We start from the raw sequence: 19,485 nt of genomic DNA, 5'->3' as shown, positions 1-19,485 counted from the left end.
AACAGTGATGTCAATATTGATAGTCTTTATTGATATAGTACTATATGAAAATATAAGATTGTTCATTCAATGAAACTACAAGATACCTGCTTCTGTAGTTAAATAAATATTTGATGGTATGTAAAATATTTTGCCACGTGCCCCGGAGACCGTAACAATAAGTAACTATAGTAGCTTTAACTACTATTTTCTTTCCTTTTAAGCAAATAACTTAACATTCTTGGTGTACTATTATGACAATTACGTAACCAAGCGGGCACTTGTTCTTTTATTTAGTTAACCAATCGATTATATCTTTAAAGATTTTTTTTAAAGATTTATTTAATGTGAATACTTCCTTCATAATGGACCACCTAACATTGTACCTGGTGATGAGGTAAGTCCACAGTAATAAGATTATACCTTGTTGAGACAATGATTTATATACATACGACTGTTTATGTAAAACACATGTTGTTGTTGTTTTGTCAACATTGTTGAGGTCGTATTTATCTGGTATGCAGATGTTACACGATGTAAATATCATTTGGACATATCGCATGAATCCATGTCAAAGTAGACTTAGTGTTTATTTTCTTTTGAAGCCCACCCCCCTTTTTTTTCTCCAGTTGACACAGCTAGCATAGACAAAAACGAAATAATGGTCATACGGAAGTCTTGTTGAATATTATTATGTCCCATCCTCTAAAATTGAATATTAAAAAGGTAAAACCCAACACCTTAAAAATACGGAAATAAAATGTCACGGTACGCCAGCTACATGTATAAACTTTTATTTGTATGAATGTATTTAACGATGATAGATAGTAAGCACATCAGATGTGTACAAAAAGTACGTACATTATTGTAATTAACACATATGTATTTGACTATGACAAGGGTGACATTGTTATCTTTTTTTACTTTTCAGGTTAGGTAAGAAATTCATGGAGATCTAACCTGCATAAAATGTGTTACGTACGTTTGTTACCCATGTTAACTGTAAATTAGGGTTAAGATTAATATCCTGATTCATTTAAGTAATCTTAAGATTCTTAATCCATTTATTATAGCTTTGTGTCTGTGAATATAGAAATCTTTTAATATATAAACCGAACTCTTTATTTTTTTTAAATACATAGATTATATGATCACTTATTAATCTGATTGATTATCTATATCCACTCAAATCTATTACGACAGGGTTTTTAAGTGAAATAAAAGACTGTCAGATCTGTCATCAATATAAAATATAGTCCTATAGAACTATATAATGATTGTTTACCAAACGGTATTTTTTATTATTATTCCCCCTCATTAGAATCAGGTATTGATCTTTTAGTTAATTAAGGTAAAGTGTTGATTGCTAACCAGTGAAATTGTCACCACAGATTAACAAAGCGAAATAATGATTTTCCTCGGTCAAATCCATAGATTATACGGCCCACAGATTTACAGGAGTTCAGTCGGAATTAGATAGGAATCAACTGTTCTCCGGTGAATTATGTATTATCTTGACAATAATTAAATAATAAACTGAATACTTCATTACATTTACTCTAATTACGATTTCAGGTGAAAAGAGTGGTGGCACTTTCTCTCAAGAGTGATGGTAATATATTCCCATTGGAGCTACTGAAGTGATTTAAATAAATTATGCCTGTTAACGGTATGCATTACACCTCTGTGAACGAGAGTAGTTATAATCATTCACTACAAATCATCATGGGGAATACAAGTACAGGTCCGCAGACGTCAGCTTTCCTACCAAATATAACAAACGGATCAGACTTTTCCTCAAAGAAAAATAATACAGTTATTAATTCTGGAATAATGTTTGGGGCAGGGGTTTTGGGAAATATTTTAGCGCTTATCGTCTTAATTCGATCCGGACCAGAACAAAGAAGGACTATATTTTACAGATTGGTAGCCGGTCTATGTGTGACTGACTTATTAGGGACAACGTTGACATCACCCGTTGTGATAGCGGTATATGTGAATAATTTCCGATGGATAGGCGGAACGGCTATGTGTAATTATTTCGGATATGTAATGATAATGGCAGGGTATGCCACAATGTTGATTGTATGTAGTATGTCTATAGAACGGGTCGTATGTATAAAACATCCACTTATATACAATGCCAGGAAATCTACAAAACATGCTACAGTGATTTTAATATTTTGTTGGACCTTAGCAGCTTTCATGGCCGCTCTACCGTTTATGGGTTTTGGCAATGTAGTGCTTCAGTACCCAAGGACGTGGTGTTTCTTCGACTATTATACAAAAGAACCTGTTGACAAAGCATTCAACTATTTATTTGCTATATTAGCAACTGTGATTATTTTTGTGACTGCTTGTTGTAATTTAACTGTGATATGTACTCTTATAAAAAGTCGACGTCGCCAATGTCTACTGTCAGGAAATAGCAGAAGAAACTATTTTAGTTACTCTAAAAGATTCACCGAATGTCAGATGTTAGTACAACTAGTAGGGATTACTATAGTGTTTAGTACTTGTTATATGCCTCTCATGGTGAGTATGTCATTACAGTTAACATTTTACTTTTCTATTGATATAAATGTATATAATTATAGTAATTTTAGAAGACACTTTACTTTTTAATTTATATTATTATTTGAAAATGGAATAATTCTACTTTTCTTGGTGTCTTAATTGTATAAATAGCAAATATTAACGCTTTTTTCTGTTTATCTTTCTTTTTTGTTATTCAAAACCTTTGGGAATCTCAAGTTATATTAGATATTTATTATAGTTTTACCCTCTAAATTTCATTTGTATAAAATGGACCATGGAAATAATAAATGCAATCATAATCTTTATGCACTGTAATCCGACCATTAACCTATACAAAATTAAATATAACAGAAAAAAAATCTATGTACTAGTGGTTATAAGAATAAAGAAATGGTCTTGGACACAATCACAATTTATCAAGTAAAAACACCAAAATTTTCTTTAAAAAAGACCGACCCACACATACAATGACATTTGGATTATGTCTGGTCACATGCAAGCTTCTGACCAGAATCAAGATTTCACTTGTATTTATAAAAGAAAACATTACATAAAATATATATAGATCTATTATATATGTTATTCAAGAATGTAGGACGGCCAGTTTTTGTCATTCAGCTTTTTTGGCTGTGAGTTTGTTTTTCTAACATTTCAAATCTGCTGGTTAAAGCTGAAACTATTTCTTAAAACAAAGCTTGCATCGGCAAATATATGATTAGTATTTTCCAGACCGAATGGTATTCTAAAAGCAGATAGTATGTTTTTGTTTCTAAAAACTTCAGTGGCGGATCCACGGGAGGGGTTCCGGGTGTTGGAACCCCCTTTTTTTGAACGATCAATGCATTTGAATTGTGACATCTGGTAGGAACCCCATTTTTTTACCATGGATTCGGCCCTGAACTTAATGTTTCAGCTATGTTTATGATAATAGACGCTACGAAGGATTAGATTTGTACTTACATTTCAAGAGAATGACTTTTCGATAGGTGTTTTTACTTAAACCATAATTTATGTACTTTGGAATATAACCCGATTTGTTCTAAATACCGACTCTTGTTTGGATTATTTTTTCAACATATACATGTAAGCTCTCAAGGTAAATGTATTAATGTGCTAAAAGACATGCTTTCCTAACTCGATCTAACTTGTTCCTACTAAGAGCTTAAAAAAATATTGCTATCATAATAACATTAAAATGGTAAATTTCTTAACTTTAAAGTGTTGAAGTATTATCCCAGTTTATTTGTTAAAGTTGTCAGATTTATATTGTGGTTTTTTTTTGCCATACATTAAACAAAACAAAAAATTAATTTGCTTTTAAGGATGGTTATTTTACATCAAGTTACGTAAAACATGTTTGTTAACTACATTTTTTTATAGTTTCCTGTTTAAAAGTACACAATCAAAATATGTATGTTATTATCATATGTATTATCCATTATCCATTGACTGCTTTAATAAATGATTACACAAATACAGCACTCTAAGCTGTAAGTTCAACTTTAATACCACACTCCAAAATCAACTAAAATACCGTACTCCGTGGTCAACTAAAATACCGCACTCCGTGGTCAACTAAAATACCGCACTCCGTTGTCAACTAAAATACCGCACTCCGTGGTCAACTGAAATACCGCACTCCGTTATCAACTAGAATAACGCACATCTAGGTCAACTAAAATACCACACTCCAAGGTCAACTAAATTACCACACTCCGTGGTCAACTAAAATACCGCACTCCAATGTCAACTAAAATACCACAATCCAAGGTCAACTAAATTACAACACTCCAAGGTCAACTAAATTACCGCACCCAAAGGTCAACTAAATTACCACACTTCAAGGTCAACTAAATTACCACACTCCAAGGTCAACTAAAATACCGTTCTCCGTGGTCAACTAAAATACAGCACTTCAAGGTCAACTAAAATACCGCACTCTATGGTGAACTAAATTACTGCACTCAAGGTCAACTAAAATACCGTTCTCCGTGGTCAACTAAAATAACGCACACCTAGGTCAACTAAAATAACGCACACCTAGGTCAACTAAATTACCGCACTCCAAGTTAACTAAAATAACGCACTCCAAGGTCAACTAAAATAACGTACTCCAAGGTTAACTAAAATAACGCACTCCAAGGTCAACTAAAATAACGTACTCCAAGGTTAACTAAAATAACGCACTCCAAGGTCAACTAAAATAACGTACTCCAAGGTTAACTAAAATAACGCACTCCAAGGTCAACTAAAATAACGTACTCCAAGGTCAACTAAAATAACTTACTCCAAGGTTAACTAAAATAACGCACTCCAAGGTCAACTAAAATAACGTACTCCAAGGTCAACTAAAATAACGTACTCCAAGGTTAACTAAAATAACGCACTCCAAGGTCAACTAAAATAACGTACTCCAAGGTTAACTAAAATAACCTACTCCAAGGTCAACTAAAATAACGTACTCCAAGGTTAACTAAAATAACGCACTCCAAGGTCAACAAAATAACGTACTCCAAGGGCAACTAAAATAACGTACTCCAAGGTTAACTAAAATAACGCACTCCAAGGTCAACTAAAATAACGTACTCCAAGGTCAACTAAAATAACGTACTCCAAGGTTAACTAAAATAACGCACTCCAAGGTCAACTAAAATAACGTACTCCAAGGTTAACTAAAATAACCTACTCCAAGGTCAACTAAAATAACGCACTCCAAGGTCAACTAAAATAACGCACTCCAAGGTTGACTAAAATAACGCACTCCAACGTCACCTAAAATAGGAAGAAGACCATACAACCTCAGAAAGCTTAAAGCTCGAATATATCAATCAACGAAACGATTGGAAAAAGAACTTACAAATTCCTTATTTATAACCAGCATTTTATTAATACAATGATGGCTAGCTAAACCTCACACTTTATGACAGTTGTTTATTAAATTCATTGCATGTTAAATGTCAGGACTATTTGCAAGTCATACAAATACTCATACAATTTAAGAAAGTTTATTACATTTAGATATCAGATTCATAAGTAAAATATGATTTAAATCTATGATGTGCATTACATGTCATATCACATTACCCTGTCATAAACATCGTTGACTGACTTACATAATATAATATCAAATCTTTGTATTAGATACACGCTGATGACTTTAGCTCTAATGGGTGTATGTAATTTACACCAAGATGTTATTGTCAATGCACAATGATAGTTTTCAATAATTTAGGAGGGGATTTTTTCAGCGATTTGAACAGATGTTATACATACCTGGTGTCCAATATCATTTAACGACATGTACAGGGAAATGTGAAGAAGATTGGAGGTATATAAACACATAGATGTACAATAAATCTATGATATAAGCAACTTTTATCGTAAGCTCACTGGCACTGGTCTCTGATATTGTTTTTTAATGACACACCTTACAAAGTCTCCAGCATTGACTTGCTATTGTTGTACGCGTACAGAGCCAACATGGTCATTTTCATGTAGAAATCGAATCAAATTAGCAAAATGACATTTGCCAGATTTACAAATTGTTGTTCTTCAAAATTGTCAGAAGATAAAAATAGATAAGAGAGGAAACTAAAGAAATATTTAAAAAAAAGATTAGCAAGACACGATCAACAAATAAGTAATTAAGAAAACAATGACGAAAACTTTTGTCGACCTTTTTGTGACTTATTTCTCTTAAGCGACCATGTTCACTATTCTGTTGTAGTTTCTGTGCCGTCTCTGGATTCCATTGATATTTTGCTCGGACATGATATTTGTATTGTTTGTTGGAACGATGTTAACTGATAATAATTATCTGTAGGTTTATTTTACACTTCATGTGATGGCGTTATCGCTTCTAAAAGATTTGAAAATGCCTTCATATAAAAAATACAAGTAAATCTTCATGATAAAATTGAGAATGGAAATGGGGAATGTGTCAAAGAGACAACAACCCGACCAAATAAAAAAACAACAGCAGAAGGTCACCAACAGGTCTTCAATGTAACGAGAAATTCCCGCACCCGGAGGCGTCCTTCAGCTGGCCCCTAAACATATATATACTAGTTCAGTGATAATGAACGGCATACTAATATCCAAATTGTACACAAGAAACTAAAATTTAAATAATACAATACTAACAAAGGCCAGAGGCTCCCTGACTTGGGACAGGCGCAAAAATGCGGCGGGGTTAAACATGTTTGTGAGATCTCAACCCTCCCCCTAAACCTCTAACCAATGTAGAAAAGTAAAAGCATAACAATACGCACATTAAAATTCAGTTCAAGAGAAGTCCGAGTCTGATGTCAGAAGATGTAACCAAAGAAAATAAACAAAATGACAATAATACATAAATAACAACAGACTACTAGCAGTTAACTGACATGAACACATGTTCAAAGCAAAAAGCAATAATAAAAAAAGCTCCATATAGTATAGGAGAATGAAATGATTCAGAATGAAATGATTCACTAACTTTTGCGTCGAACAAGTGTTCAAGAAGATTTTCTATAGTCAGTTTATATATGAAGGCCATTCTTATCTTTTTGACGTGATAAAGCCAGCAAATGAATTCAACATAGTCCTAAGTTTTTACTAGACAGTCATTCTGATACAAGTTACTATAACAGATACGTCCAGTTTGGCTTTTACAAGGTTAATAAGTAAAACTTAATCGATTAGAAGCCGCATTTTTCACGAAATATGTGTTTTTAAAAGCCTTTCTATTTTTATTTTTTATTGAAACAACCCTATTCTATTTTTGAAGGTCCGGGCCTATTATTCAATAGTTAGGCGCAGATACAGACGGTGTTTTTAAAAGAGGCCCAAAGACATACAAGTCATATAAAAAGGGGGTTCCATTTAAATGTCCTCATGAAATTAAAACCATGAATTGACTAACAAATAGGGAGTTTCAAACGTTGACTTATGATCACTGCTTGGAATAATTTGTATTATGATTATCCAACACATATATATTTGAATTAAGTGTACCTTCAACAATTTCATATAATCGCTTACTTCTAAAGACGAATGATTTACTTTAAATATTATGATTTGAGAACAAAAAGCATCAGATTTAGCTCCGTCACATTCTGTATGTGTCCGTCATATTCTGTATGTGTCTGTCACATGTCACCAGGAGCCGGTAGTTCGATGTTTGTCGTTGTCTATCACATCTGTTTTTCCTTTATGGTTTTGTCATATTTTAGACCGTTGTATTTGATTTGAATCATTTCTTATCAAGTCATGTCAGGGCCTCTTATATGTTACTGTAAGGTACGGGTTTTCCTCATTGTTGAAAGCCGTAATATGAACTATTATAGCATACTGTTACTCTAGTGTATAGTTGTCTAAATGGCGATTTATTTTCATAAAATCCATTTATGGACTATACAAATAAATTGTAACAAATCATGAGAGACTACACATATAATTATATTTTATTTAAATATTTTATTCATCTAAATCATTTAAGACTCATTGATTCTTAATCTTTACAATCCTGAATTATTGAAAATGAACACAGAAACGGTTTGAAGGCAACAACCTTTGTAGTTTTTCATATAATTATGCATATATATATTGTGTGTTGATACACACTCCTGGCCCGTTTTTTTGTTATTTTTGGCAAATAATATCAGTATCGTTTCGCAATTTGCTAAAACGTATGCTATTGTTGTAAGGGATTCTCCGAATTACTATTGCTCTCATTAACAGCTAAAATCATCAGTAGTAATTGTTTTCCAATAAGAAGTAATTAGTACTCTATTTATATGTTGAATAAGAGACGATCTACTCTCTCTTAGAACAAAAACAATTCCTTAATTAACATATAAATAACACATAGGTTAACCAAGTGTCATTAAGAGACAACTGAATGCATGATAATTTGTAAAAAATGTAGAGGTATTTTGGACTCCGATATTTTAAAATACCCATAACAAAACAAAAAGGCTTTACGTGGACATAAACACATCTGCTGTTGGACATCTTTTAGTCAATACAATAATAAAATATGCACAAAGATGTCCTTCTACAAAACAATGTAGGAAACAACAATAGATGTTCTCAAGATTAAAACTCTCGTCCATTTAAACTGTAACGTGATATTGAACGAGATTTAAGTTGCATTCTTTGATCCTATTATCTCCACCTGGTGCCAGTCACGTCATTCGATACATCTGCTTTAAGTCTGCATTATTTCTGAAGTATCACATGAGTTGTGTCAATGTCATCTTTTTGTTATTGATATTTTGAAGAAAAAAATATTACAAACAAACGTTGTAAAGATATTCCATTTTATTTTAAATTGGAGATTATTGGGAGTTTTTCTTTCTTTTTGGGGAAGAAGTTCAGAGTGTATCAATATTTTTATCGTAAAATTTAAAGGAAAACTGTTTTTCCCCGAAATTTATCTAGGCAATCCCAACCAAGCATCAAATTTGACCATTGTCTGTTTATACCTTGTTATCAACATTTGTATTCTTCATATCAAAGGAATGCAGGAATTACTTTTCCTATTGTTAATTTCCCTTTCTTTTCCTATTGTTAATTTCCCTTTCTTTTCCTTTCTTTTCTTATTGTTAATTTTCCTTTCTTTTCCTATTGTTAATTTTCCTTTCTTTTAAGCCGATGCTTCGTTTGCTCCAATGTAGAAAACATGTTTGGTTCTTCCAACATGTACGTTTTCGAGTGATTGAAAACAATAATGTTATATTTTCTTTCTAAAAGTAAGAAAACACATTTACCATTTAACATGTTATTTATATCAAATGGGTCACAACGTTTACCTTATTTCGTCATCAATACAGGTATTCATTGTGAAAGTATGATTGCTCTTGTCGAAATTTGAATAAAAAAGTGTATATCTCTGACATGAAATCTTTACAAATCCCAATTTCGTACAATGTTCTGGCGGGTCTATCCGTCAGTTCGTGTCTTTACAATGTTCTGGCGGGTCTATCCGTCAGTTCGTGTCTTTACAATGTTCTGGCGGGTCTATCCGTCAGTTCGTGTCTTTAGTTGCCCGTTTTCACTTTATTGTTTCTATGATAGTATAAGCCGTTCAATTTTGTAGATGTTTTTGAAATACAAATGGAGGCTTCCATTCAACAAAAAATACAAATGGAGGCTTCCATTCAACAAAAAATATAAATGGAGGCTTCCATTCAACAAAAAATATAAATGGAGGCATCCATTCAACAAAAAATTGATCGAATTCGATAATCTGAAATTGAAAAACTTTTTTCTTGGGAGAGATTTTTTTTTAAATATAACTAGTTAATTTACGTAGGGGCATTATATATGTGATCTAGCTCAATAAAGGGTCTATTTATCACAATTAAACTGACCTATCCAAAAAGGTTATAATTATTCTATAATAAAACCAGTGTGTCTGTTTTAGAAGGGATTAATATCAATCCGCCTATTTACAGTTTGAAACCTAGACATATGTCTCTTTTATTATTGTATTTTTTATATTGTAATTTTGTACAACATTGCACAATATCATATCTTCTTACACTTCATGATGTTGTTTGTGAACGTAATCCCGACAGGAAAGCACGATTTCTAAAAAAAAAATAATACAATGTAATATAGACATAAGTTTATTAAGGTTTATGTGGCCTGTCAATTAAGGAATTTCCAAACAGACAAAGATAGTGAATGATAGAGATGGAATACTTAGTACATATACCCAGGGGTAAATTCGTGCAAAACAATTTTATATATAGTTTAATTGCATTTAGTAGAAAAATAGAATTTGGCAAAAATAAAACCAAGATTTTTGTAGAAAATCCACAGACTTTAATACAGAGTTTTTTGTTATAAAATTTTAAACATAAGATTACTCACATGTTTTTCCATGACCCTAGAAGGCGTACCTGCATTTGTCCATATTTATATTTGTTTTAACCAATATCTAATTTATAAACATGTTTTAAGGAAATTGCTAGCACTGCATACAATAATCCTTTATCTATCAAGTATCGAATTGCCAAATATGAGAATATAAGGGGAAAGGCTGTGGATTTTCTATAAAATTTCCATATGTTAAGCATCGAATCAACACAAGGGTACATAATCATTAAAAGCAAAGAAGTTAATGTCATATCATTTAATTTTGAATGTAACACGTTTTCTGATTGGCTGAAAGTATTTTGTCTATCATCTCATATACATAGTTTTATAATGTGACCGTGATGTCACCAACGTTTTTTATTAATATTTACTCCATAAAAATGGATTTTTTTAATCAAACTTTAACGAATGTATATTTTTTTCTGCCTATTTGAAATAACAAGAAATGCGGTGCATACTTTTAAGTAACCTGCTACGCGGGTTTTTCAGTGAGCTCCACATTTCTCCTTACTTTATGACCAGAGCTGTTGAATTCTACGAAATTATCTCCCTTTAATTCAAATTTCTAATCTTTTAACTCGAGTACGTCTGTTCAGTCTTGTTTTTAAAAGAAACGTGCTTCTGGCAACCTCCATGTTAATTATGATTTGATTAAAATTTGCAATCTTATTGACCTTTTTATACGTTTAATAAACGTTCATTAGTTGTTAACTTCTACATCAATTGAACCTAAGTGGAGAGTTGTCTCGTGAGCAATCATACCCCATCTTCTTATTTTTACATTTATAATGAAATTACCAGAGACGAACACACCACCATAGTATATCTAATTTGTTCTGCTTTTTAATCTAAATTTGTACTTTGTTACATTATAAAGAAAAGTAGCCGAACTTTCAAATAAATTAGGATATGCTGTCTCATTGAAATTTACAACGGATCTTAAAATATACTCCAAAACAAATACAATGTTATATAACTTAACGTACTAGTTTAACTCTAAGATAAGATTCCCAGAATTTCTTCAACCTGTGAATTTGTTGACTTTTATGAAGATTTACACAATAACTTGTCCTTCTTGTAAATTTGTGTCATTGATCGCTATTCTGTTAAACAGAAAATCTTTTTGAGGTCGTATCAAGTTTTTCAATTATATTTATTCTTATTACACATGATATACTTGCAGCTAATCACGAGTAGACAACGATGTTTTGTCACGAGATTTTAAAACCCCCTTTACATTTTTCACTTCACATATTTTTGGCAATTTCGTATCTGTTACTATAAAAAAAAACATTTAAAATAAACAATAAACTCGCACAGAAAACGTAGTTCTTTTCTTAAAGATCAATTGATAGTATATCTCATTAAACCTTTAAAACACACAGACGAGCATGTGTAAGTCCAATTACGGAAGATAATTTGTGTTTGATACTTTAATATGTTTACTTATTCATGTAAACTATGTAATCTACAGCCATACTTATATCGTTGTACAATGTTGTCTGTATTATTTTAAGTGGGTAATTCATAAAATAAGTAAAAGAACAATAACATGAGACGTTTTTATGCTCACACTGTAGGCGACGGATGCGTTTTAAAAGTATTACTCTTGACCGTTTGTCCTTCAGATTTTCCATCCTTCTGTCCTTCTGTCTTTTCGTCTTTCTGTCCGTTCGTTCTATTTTCAAAGCTTGAGCGGGGCATTTTTCTTTGCATATATTAACAAATAAAACTGAGGGATCTCAATGTTCGATACCACTTCTAGAAGACAAACAGTCCCGAGAATATCATTGGTCGATACCACTTCTAGTACACAAACAGTCCCGAGAATATCATTGGTCGATACCACTTCTAGTAGACAAACAGTCCCGAGAATCTCATTGGTCGATACCACTTCTAGTAGACAAACAGTCCCGAGTATCTCATTGGTCGATACCACTTCTAGTAGACAAACAGTCCCGAGTATCTCATTGGTCGATACCACTTCTAGTAGACAAACAGTCCCGAGTATCTCATTGGTCGATACCACTTCTAGTAGACAAACAGTCCCGAGTATCTCATTGGTCGATACCACTTCTAGTAGACAAACAGTCCCGAGTATCTCATTGGTCGATACCACTTCTAGTAGACAAACAGTCCCGAGAATATCATTGGTCGATACCACTCTTGGTAGACAAACAGTCCCGATAATCTCATTGGTCGATGCAACTGCTAGTAGATCATCAGTCGCGAGAATATTATTGGTGGATACCACTGCTAGTAGGCAGTTAGTCCCGAGAATCTCATTGGTCGATACCACTGCTAAAAGAAAATCAGTCCCGAGTATTTCATTGGTGGATACCACTGCTAGTAAACAATCAGTCCTGAGAATCTCATTGGTCGATACCACTGCTAGTAGACAATCAGTCCCGAGTATCTCATTGGTCGATGCAACTGCTAGTAGATCATCAGTCGCGAGAATATTATTGGTGGATACCACTGCTAGTAGGCAGTTAGTCCCGAGAATCTCATTGGTCGATACCACTGCTAGTAGACAATCAGTCCCGAGTATCTCATTGGACGATACCACTGCTAGTAGACAATAAGTCCCGAGAATCTCATTGGTCGATACCACTCTTGGTAGACAAACAGTCCCGATAATCTCATTGGTCGATGCAACTGCTATTAGATCATCAGTCGCGAGAATATTATTGGTGGATACCACTGCTAGTAGGCAGTTAGTCCCGAGAATCTCATTGGTCGATACCACTGCTAAAAGAAAATCAGTCCCGAGTATCTCATTGGTGGATACCACTGCTAGTAAACAATCAGTCCTGAGAATCTCATTGGTCGATACCATTGTTAGTAGACAATCAGTCCCGAGTATCTCATTGGTCGATACCACTTCTAGTAGACAAACAGTCCCGAGGTTATCATTGGTCGATACCACTTCTAGTAGACAAACAGTCCCGAGAATCTCATTGGTCGATACCACTTCTAGTAGACAAACAGTCCCGAGTATCTCATTGGTCGATACCACTTCTAGTAGACAAACAGTCCCGAGTATCTCATTGGTCGATACCACTTCTAGTAGACAAACAGTCCTGAGTATCTCATTGGTCGATACCACTTCTAGTAGACAAACAGTCCCGAGTATCTCATTGGTCGATACCACTTCTAGTAGACAAACAGCCCCGATAATCTCATTGGTCGATGCAACTGCTAGTAGATCATCAGTCGCGAGAATATTATTGGTGGATACCACTGCTAGTAGGCAGTTAGTCCCGAGAATCTCATTGGTCGATACCACTGCTAAAAGAAAATCAAGCCCGAGTATTTCATTGGTGGATACCACTGCTAGTAAACAATCAGTCCTGAGAATCTCATTGGTCGATACCACTGCTAGTAGACAATCAGTCCCGAGTATCTCATTGGTCGATGCAACTGCTAGTAGATCATCAGTCGCGAGAATATTATTGGTGGATACCACTGCTTGTAGGCAGTTAGTCCCGAGAATCTCATTGGTCGATACCACTGCTAAAAGAAAATCAGTCCCGAGTATCTCATTGGTGGATACCACTGCTAGTAAACAATCAGTCCTGAGAATCTCATTGGTCGATACCACTGCTAGTAGACAATCAGTCCCGAGTATCTCATTGGTCGATACCACTGCTAGTAGACAATAAGTCCCGAGAATCTCATTGGTCGATACCACTCTTGGTAGACAAACAGTCCCGATAATCTCATTGGTCGATGCAACTGCTAGTAGATCATCAGTCGCGAGAATATTATTGGTGGATACCACTGCTAGTAGGCAGTTAGTCCCGAGAATCTCATTGGTCGATACCACTGCTAAAAGAAAATCAGTCCCGAGTATCTCATTGGTGGATACCACTGCTAGTAAACAATCAGTCCTGAGAATCTCATTGGTCGATATCACTGCTAGTAGACAATCAGTCCCGAGTATCTCATTGGTCGATGCAACTGCTAGTAGATCATCAGTCGCGAGAATATTATTGGTGGATACCACTGCTAGTAGGCAGTTAGTCCCGAGAATCTCATTGGTCGATACCACTGCTAAAAGAAAATCAGTCCCGAGTATCTCATTGGTGGATACCACTGCTAGTAAACAATCAGTCCTGAGAATCTCATTGGTCGATACCACTGCTAGTAGACAATCAGTCCCGAGTATCTCATTGGTCGATGCAACTGCTAGTAGATCATCAGTCGCGAGAATATTATTGGTGGATACCACTGCTAGTAGGCAGTTAGTCCCGAGAATCTCATTGGTCGATACCACTGCTAAAAGAAAATCAGTCCCGAGTATCTCATTGGTGGATACCACTGCTAGTAAACAATCAGTCCTGAGAATCTCATTGGTCGATACCACTGCTAGTAGACAATCAGTCCCGAGTATCTCATTGGTCGATACCACTGCTAGTAGACAATCAGTCCCGAGTATCTCATTGGTCGATACCACTGCTAGTAGACAATAAGTCCCGAGAATCTCATTGGTCGATACCACTGCTAGTAAACAATCAGTCCCGAGAATCTCATTGGTCAATACCACTGCTAGTAGACAATCAGTCCCGAGTATCTCATTGGTCGATACCACTGCTAGTAAACAATCAGTCACGAGAATTTCATTGGTTGATACCACTGCTAGTAAACAATCAGTCCCGAGTATCTCATTGGTCGATACCACTGCTAGTAAACAATCAGTCCCGAGAATCTCATTGGTCGATACCATTGTTAGTAGACAATCAGTCCCGAGAATCTCATTGGTCGATACCACTGTTAGTAAACAATCAGTCGCGAGAATTTCATTGGTCGATACCACTGTTAGTAAACAATCAGCCCCGAGTAACTCATTGGTCGATACCATTGCTAATGAACGGTCAGTCGCGATTATTTTGCTCTTATTCGCCCCAGTTTCCAAAAATAAAATCGCGGAGATTATAAATAATTCCCATAAAATTAAAGTAAAATCACGGTTTCTGTTTAAATACCAAACACTGTATCTCAAGAGGTTTTCAAACTGAGGATTGCCATACAATTTATTCCACGTTTGATCAAGTTTATAACGATTTATTTGTACAAAAATTTATCAAATGTTGATGACTTTTTATTGTAATCTTAATTATTTATACTTTCAGGCACGAGTCATTATAAACCAGACAGAACTGTTACCACGAAATGTTCGATTGGATTTAATCATGATTAGATTCGCGTCACTCAATCAAATTCTAGACCCGTGGGTATATATTTTATTGCGGAGAGAATTGCTATGGAAAGTGATATCAGGCTTTAAAATGTTGTGTCGTATTAAACAAAACGAACCCGACGTTATACCACAGAGACCTACCTTTGACATAGAGAAAGATACGTGTTGTATATTTTGTTATCATTGTTTGTGTGATCCCCCTGTCAAACGTCCAAGAGCAGAATCTACATATATTACAACATATTATGACTCAGAGCGTCGCCGCTCAACTCTGACGGCATCGACCCCAAGTGGCATTCGAAGAGGCTCATTTAGCGAAATGGACAGAGACGTTTATCTTCTGTTGAGACAAGCACCACACCAATACAACAGAGTTATTAACACATCACCATCCTAACCCGAATCAATGTGTCAAACAACTCATTCATAACGCAATGGCGAGTCCATCCTACTGCTCAGTGGTCAATGTTGTTCTAACCCGAAACAATGTGTCGAACAACTTAATAATAACGCTATTGCGAGTTCGTCCTACTGCTCAGTGGTCAATGTTGTTCTTACCCGAAACAATGTGTCGAAAAACTTATTAATAACACCATGGCGAGTTCGTCCTACTGCTCAGTGGTAAATGTTGTCATTACCCAAAACAATGTGTCGAACAACTTAATAATAACACCATGGCGAGTTCATCCTACTGCTCAGTGGTCAATGTTGTTCTTTCCCGAAACAATGTTTCGAAAAACTTATTAATAACACCATGGCGAGTTCGTCCTACTGCTCAGTGGTCAATGTTGTTCTTTCCCGAAACAATGTTTCGAAAAACTTATTAATAACACCATGGCGAGTTCGTCCTACTGCTCAGTGGTCAATGTTGTTCTTTCCCGAAACAATGTTTCGAAAAACTTATTAATAACACCATGGCGAGTTCGTCCTACTGCTCAGTGGTCAATGTTGTCCTTACCCGAAACAATGTGTCGAAAAACTTAATAATAACACCATGGCGAGTTCGCCCTACTGCTCAGTGGTCAATGTTGTTCTTACCCGAAACAATGTGTCGAACAACTTAATAATAACACCATGGCGAGTTCGCCCTACTGCTCAGTGGTCAATGTTGTTCTTACCCGAAACAATGTGTCGAACAACTTAATAATAACACCATGGCGAGTTCATCCTACTGCTCAGTGGTCAATGTTGTTCTTACCCGAAACAATGTGTCGAACAACTTAATAATAACACCATGGCGAGTTCGCCCTACTGCTCAGTGGTCAATGTTGTTCTTACCCGAAACAATGTGTCGAACAACTTAATAATAACACCATGGCGAGTTCATCCTACTGCTCAGTGGTCAATGTTGTTCTTACCCGAAACAATGTGTCGAAAAACTTATTAATAACACCATGGCGAGTTCGTCCTACTGCTCAGTGGTCAATGTTGTTCTTACCCGAAACAATGTGTCGAACAACTTAATAATAACACCATGGCGAGTTCGTCCTACTGCTCAGTGGTCAATGTTGTCCTTACCCGATACAATTTGTCGAAAAACTTATTAATAACACCATGGCGAGTTCGTCCTACTGCTCAGTGGTCAATGTTGTTCTTACCCGAAACAATGTGTCGAACAACTTAATAATAACACCATGGCGAGTTCATCCTACTGCTCAGTGGTCAATGTTGTCCTTACCCGAAACAATGTGTCGAAAAACTTAATAATAACACCATGGCGAGTTCATCCTACTGTTCAGTGGTCAATGTTGTTCTTACCCGATACAATTTGTCGAAAAACTTATTAATAACACCATGGCGAGTTCGTCCTACTGCTCAGTGGTCAATGTTGTTCTTACCCGAAACAATGTGTCGAACAACTTAATAATAACACCATGGCGAGTTCATCCTACTGTTCAGTGGTCAATGTTGTTCTTACCCGATACAATTTGTCGAAAAACTTATTAATAACACCATGGCGAGTTCGTCCTACTGCTCAGTGGTCAAGTTTGTCCTAACTCGAAACAACGTGTTTAACATCTTAATAACGACGCCATAGAACCATTCTTATCTTCGTTTCTTTCCCTGGGTATTATGGGCTTAGAATCCAGACAAGGTAACCAACCAAATGGAAAGATTAGCCGGGGTATTTTACAACAGTATAATATCATACAGAACATAGCTGAGAGGGTGATAGAGCAGATTGCTACTCAGAGAAAACATTGTCAACTAAGGAGAAGCCAAGGACTTGTGTACCTAAATTTATATGTTGAATTTGGAAAGAGTCTGAAATACTATACAATATTTTTTAGTTGCTAAGGGGTCAGCTGAAGCCAGCATCCGAGCGCGGGCGGCGTTGAAGACCCATTGGCGGCCATAGGCTGTTTTCTGCTCTTTGGTCTGATTGTTGTCTCTCATATATATATATATATTCTCTGTTTCATTTTTTATTCTATCTAAATTATGTTAAAGAATTTTCAACAGTATTAGACATGGTTATTCATCATTAAACATATATTGTATTGCTCACTGCCATTGTCACAGAAAAAAGAATATTATAATGTTTTTTGTGTATTAAAGAAAATCTGAAAACTTAACTTTTGCTTTTATCATATTGAGCAAACCATTTTCAATACGATGTATTTAGTTGTCATGCAGGTACAATATTTATAACTTATATACGCATGAACTTGAGTTTTAGATACGAATCCTTTTAATAAGTGCCCATATTTGGATAATAGAATACAAAGAAAAAACGCCTGCCTCTTTAATATGAAACGAACACAAAAAGATGCAATCGAAATGTCACTAAATAAACAATGTTGTTCTAAACTAAAAAGAGTGGACATCAACTGAATAACAATGTTAAAATGTTATAACAAAAACTAAAAATTTAGTGACAAAAGTCAAACTAAATATTGAGGTGAACTTGCTGTAGGGTGGTAAGATTTTTTTGTGGTTCCCATCTACTGTATATGGTCTGTATAATACACACAATAATTTGTGGGCTTATTTTTATAATCAAAATAAATAAATTGGGGTTTTGGTGTATGCACATAAGACATTCCTAACAAACATCAACACCCATTTCTGTTTTTCATCCGTGAAGTATATCTTTAAAAAAAAAACATGATTTTTTGACAATATAGAATTACTACTAACCTTGTAAAAACAGACAGACAAACTTACCCGATTGTTATATCATCAGACAGACAAACAAACCCGATTGTTACATCATCAGTCAGACAAACTAATCTGATTGTTACATCATCAGTCAGACAAACAAACCCGATTGTTACATCATCAGTCAGACAAACTAATCTGATTGTTACATCATCAGTCAGACAAACTAATCTGATTGTTACATCATCAGTCAGACAAACTAATCTGATTGTTACATCATCAGTCAGACAAACAAACCCGATTGTTACATCATCAGACAGACAAACAAACCCGATTGTTACATCAACAGACAGACAAACAAACCCGATTGTTACATCATCAGTCAGACAAACAAACCCGATTGTTACATCATCAGTCAGACAAACTAATCTGATTGTTACATCATCAGTCAGACAAACTAATCTGATTGTTACATCATCAGTCAGACAAACAAACCCGATTGTTACATTATCAGACAGACAAACAAATCTGATTGTTACATCATCAGTCAGACAAACAAACCCGATTGTTACATCATCAGTCAGACAAACTAATCTGATTGTTACATCATCAGTCAGACAAACTAATCTGATTGTTACATCATCAGTCAGACAAACAAACCCGATTGTTACATCATCAGTCAGACAAACAAACCCGATTGTTACATTATCAGACAGACAAACAAATCTGATTGTTACATCATCAGACAGACAAACTAACCCGATTGTTACATCATCCGACAGACAAACAAACCCGAT

General features: G+C 35.0%; 1 protein-coding gene across 2 annotated transcripts; it reads left to right on the top strand.

The window, feature by feature from the left end:
- The first annotated feature begins 255 nt into the window (after positions 1-255).
- On the top strand, positions 256-18,162 carry LOC134698252 (prostaglandin E2 receptor EP4 subtype-like). 2 transcript variants are annotated; one of them, XM_063560477.1, is made up of 3 exons: positions 256-376; positions 1,555-2,514; positions 15,519-18,162. In XM_063560477.1, exons 2-3 carry the CDS (start codon positions 1,636-1,638, stop codon positions 15,981-15,983), a joined length of 1,344 nt encoding a protein of 447 aa, XP_063416547.1. In that variant the 5' UTR covers positions 256-376; positions 1,555-1,635; the 3' UTR covers positions 15,984-18,162. The 2 variants fall into 2 exon arrangements, with proteins under 2 accessions (XP_063416547.1, XP_063416549.1); XM_063560479.1 differs by lacking the exon at positions 256-376 and adding an exon at positions 771-832.
- The last annotated feature ends 1,323 nt before the right edge of the window (positions 18,163-19,485 follow it).

Source organism: Mytilus trossulus, chromosome 1 (genome assembly GCF_036588685.1).
Source record: "Mytilus trossulus isolate FHL-02 chromosome 1, PNRI_Mtr1.1.1.hap1, whole genome shotgun sequence".
Lineage (NCBI taxonomy): Eukaryota > Metazoa > Mollusca > Bivalvia > Mytilida > Mytilidae > Mytilus > Mytilus trossulus.
Note: the sequence above shows the minus strand (reverse complement) of the source record. Positions and strands in the feature narration are given on the sequence as shown.